At 32.6% G+C, this 4,455-nt stretch overlaps 1 protein-coding gene across 1 annotated transcript; it reads left to right on the top strand.

Annotated features, from left to right (window-relative positions):
• The first annotated feature begins 340 nt into the window (after positions 1-340).
• On the top strand, positions 341-3,931 carry LOC145111794 (uncharacterized). Its single transcript, XM_079048045.1, has 2 exons — positions 341-1,059; positions 3,502-3,931. The coding sequence occupies exons 1-2, from the start codon at positions 366-368 to the stop codon at positions 3,807-3,809; spliced, it is 1,002 nt and encodes a 333-aa protein (XP_078904171.1). The 5' UTR covers positions 341-365; the 3' UTR covers positions 3,810-3,931.
• Positions 3,932-4,455: the final 524 nt, after the last annotated feature.

Genomic DNA, 4,455 nt, shown 5'->3' with positions numbered 1-4,455 from the left:
TATTTATCCCATTCGGCGACAATTTTGTCAGTTATATCGACCATGTATATTTATCTACCAACAATTACAACAATGTCTAACTTTTATCAATACAATTGTCAAAATTCAATTTACAAAACGTATTTGGTACCGCAACAACGTGCAGCGGGCAAAATATTATTCTAGATCTAAAACGTAAATCATTATATCACAAAGTATGTGTCTAAAGATTATTATGCTTCCATTATTAATTAATGTAAAAGCATATATTATTAATAGTAAGCATAGTTTAGAGTACCAATGTTTCCAAATAAGAATATACGTATATGTATATATTGAACACACTTGCTTCTGAAATGGAATATAGTTCTTGTAATGCCGCAATAATGTCTGATCCTCCCAACACGTCCACCACAACACCACCTAATATTGTGAATGTAACACCTTATCCTGCCATCGCGTACAAAAACCACCATCTGCCGCCCATAACCCACGGTGGCGCAACCACATCCAACGTCGTGTTGTTGCCTGCTTCCAACCACCGAGAGTACCGGAAAGGCAACTGGACCCTCGAAGAGACCCTTGTCCTAATCACCGCAAAGAAGCTGGATGATGAGCGTCGAATTAACGCCACCACCTCCGCCACAGCAAACAGCCGTGCGGCCACCGGCGGGGAGCTGAGGTGGAAATGGGTAGAGAATTACTGTTGGAGTAATGGCTGCTTCCGTAGTCAGAACCAGTGCAATGACAAGTGGGATAACTTGCTCCGCGACTACAAGAAGGTCCGTGAGTACGAACTCCGATCACCGGCGCAAAATCGTCCGTCGTATTGGTCGATGGATAAAACCCAACGCAAAGATCGAAATCTTCCATCGAACTTGCTACTTAATATCTATGAAGCACTAAACGACGTTGTTCAGAAAAAAACCCCCCAGCGACATTGTCTTCCTCAACAACAGCCTCCTCTCGCAGTCCCTCCACCTCCCCAGCCGCCTCCGTCGTCGCTACCTCCTCCTCAGCCATCGTCATCTCAACATCACCCTCCGCCTCCGCCTCCGCCTCCTCCTCCTCCTGCTTCAGGTAATTCGAAAATACACGTTTAGTCGTTTACACACACTACAACAGTTTATGGATAATTAGATCTTATGATTCTTAATTTAACGTGTTCTGAAATTAAAAAAAAAATGTATAAACTAGTTATTTCATAAATTTTAAATGACATCAACTACAAAAGATGTGTATTTGACAAAAGTAATGTGGGGAAAATCCGTCGTTTTTGGTATAGGACTATGGGAGAATAATCATGTATTTGTGTATTATCTTTTTATTATAACAATCTATTCATACTTTTTCTTTTTTTTTTAAAACAATACCAATTAATTTTTATTGTTTCAAAAAAGAACAAAATATTTGTACTTATTTTTTAATCATAATAAATACCTTATTATTATTAGGATTGAGAAATAAATGTATGTTGATCACAAATCGTATTATATTAGTATTAAAAAAGTAAGTACGTTTTTATTAAAAGATATATATACATTTTTACTTCAAGTAAAAATATACAATGTATCAAAAATAGCACATATGTGTTATTTTTTTTTTGTCATTTACATAATTTAATAAGTCACACAAAGATAATATTATTGTTGTATTTTTAATAAATAAAACATTGGAAAAAAGTAATAAGACGAAGGAAATGAGTAAAACGTTAGCCTTCTTGATTGTACCATTCTCATTTTTGACATTGCATTTGTGCCCTTGCAAATGTCATTTCATATTAATAATATTAACTAGACATGAGTACTATAATAAAAAATGAGCAGACAAAATACATAAAACTATACCTTACATCTATCATTTTATGGATTTAATAAATGCATAACAACAAAACGTCTGCAATTCTTTATAAAATATGTAAATTATCCATACAAATAGTTCTACCCTTCACATTTACCATTTAAAAAAAAATACAAAAAATACAACACATTCAATCATATATTTGTTCTTAACGATTCGAATACAAGCAACTAATAAAATAATAAATGAAGCAAATTCTTTAATATTTTTGTTACAATTAGTAGGAATATAAGAATAAATGTTATGAATCTTGGAATTTAAAAATAAACAAATAATAATACGAAATGTCAGAAAAAAATAAAAAGTTGATGGAAGTTTTGGCGTCGGTTATAGAGAGAGATAATGTTGGTCAAAGATGCAGGGTTTGAAAACTCTGGCACACAGTTATTGCAACCCTTTCCTCCATTTATGGTTCTCTGGATTTTATACAGTACAGTCAACAGCTGTGAATTCCTTTTACAACCTCACCATCTCATTCGCTCATTCGCTACCATCAAGTACTTCTAAAAGCTCTTGGCATCATGTGGGTCCTCCCTTTCAGGAACCTTTTTCACACTATTCAAACTCTCCACTTCTATAACTTTTTATCACAATTTTTATAAACATAAATATATGATTAAACATGCATAATGTATTTAGGTGTACAACATTTTAATATGAGGTATTGTTCCACAAGTTGGTAGAAGATAAGAATTAAATTTGTTTCATGCGATGAAATAACCGTTCTGTAGTTATATATTGTTGCATATGTCAGATTAAAAAACCAGTTTTATAGGTATATATTGTAGCATATCTCTATTAAAAAAACCAGTTGCATAAATTAAACAAAAAAACAAAACAGTGTCGCAAAATATGCACTTTACTTATGACAAGTTTTAGGCCTCATATAATACAACAAAACGATATATATGTTGGTGTCTCTTATTAAAAATTCTTTGTGAGAGAAAATCAAGATTTCCACATGTAAACATATACCCCTCTATACCAAAAACTCTTTGTTAGAGAAAATCCACATATTTAATACTCAACTATGTTTGAAAAAGAAAACAAGAATTTTACATGTCTAACTCATATCAGAATCAAGTCTTAAGAGGTAGAATCAAGTCTTAAGAGGTGTATATATTGGCTAGACATTGTACAATCACCATTTTTTTTTTTTTGAAAGAGAACAATCACCATTCTTCTTTCTCTACAACATGATTTTTGAAAGATAAATAAAAAATTACATTTACATGTAGATGAAAGAATTGGTAACAAAAGTTAAACTATTATGATGAATTACATTATATTATATATATAAATATAAATTATATATATAAGTGGTTTGAATGGTCATATTTTTATAGTTTTTGTAAGTTTATGGTATTTTGGAGTGTAGTGATGATGGGTTGAAGTGGGAGTGGTGGCCTGCAACTGCACAAAGATTCGTAGTAGCCATTGATTGCAAGATCTACCTTTTCTTTCTTCTGCTTTACAATTACATTGCAACAAATACCTACTGCATATATACGAATCTTTAACCACGTACACTATCTTAAGTTCATGTTTAAGAATCAATAATTAATATCTCAACTTTATATTAACTGAATATATATATATCACTTTTCTTATTCTCAAAACTTTTACGTTTTCCATATAACTGATTGTTAACATAAATTTCAGAAGCATCAGTAGAATCATCGGAAACAGAAGGAGAAGATGCAGACAATGATAATAAAAGGAGAAGGGTGAGAGACATCGGAAGTAGCATTGTTCACAGTACCAGAGTATTATCAGAAACCCTAAAACGCTTTGAGGAGAAGAAGGAGAAAAGACACCGAGAATTGATGGAACTTGAAGAACAAAGACTTCACTTGGAAGAGACACGAAATGAAGTTAATCGTCAAGGGATCACTGGTCTGATCACATCGATTAATAAGCTTTCGGATGCTATTTATGCACTTATTTCGGAAAAACGTGATAGACCATAACATACCATGCATGGGAGAGATTCTTTTAGGTGTAATGGTTTATATATTTAAGTTAAGAAAATGGTTATTGATTGATCCATAGATCGTACATATATGTATGTATTTGACCTTTGCAATTGCAATTGAATTAAGTATAAGTTAGAAGATAAGTTTTTGCGATTGTTATCTGTTATAACAAGATAAAGAGAATGGAAATACATGAAGGATTAATTTGCATCCGGCGATTGCTCTTATGCTTGAAAAGTTCAAAAGCGCCGATTTCTCAAGTGGTTTTAGCAAACTCAAATCCAAGGGAAATCAAACAAAGATCCAATAAAAGGAAATATAGTGAAATGAAATGCCTCAAAAAGCTATGAAGAAAATAACAAAGACACAACAAGAGAATTGTAGGGATAGAGAACACATAGAATTGAACATAGATCGAGGCTTGTGTTTGACACAGTTTGTTTAAAACGTATTTTCCCCATTATCACATGTTCGTTTCTCATGATACAACAAGAATAAATGGTTCTTCGAAACCGTTGAACTCAACTACACCCATATATTACCTTGGTAAAAGCTTCAAAACTTGTAGTTTCAGTCCTGTAATGTGTATGCAAGAATCCGTATTTATACGACAAACCTGTAACCACACTATAATTATCAA

This window comes from Lactuca virosa, chromosome 5 (genome assembly GCF_052849685.1).
Source record: "Lactuca virosa cultivar CGN04683 chromosome 5, Lactuca_virosa_CGN04683_v6, whole genome shotgun sequence".
NCBI classification, from domain to species: domain Eukaryota; kingdom Viridiplantae; phylum Streptophyta; class Magnoliopsida; order Asterales; family Asteraceae; genus Lactuca; species Lactuca virosa.
The sequence above is the reverse complement of the archived record's forward strand: the minus strand, read 5'-3'. Positions and strand labels throughout refer to the sequence as shown.

Coding starts and splice junctions, on each gene's coding strand:
- LOC145111794 (XM_079048045.1), top strand. CDS start 366: ATGTCTGATCCTCCCAACACGTCCACCACAACACCACCTAATATTGTG. Junction 1,060..3,501: donor TCCTCCTCCTCCTGCTTCAG/GTAATTCGAAAA, acceptor CATAAATTTCAG/AAGCATCAGTAGAATCATCG.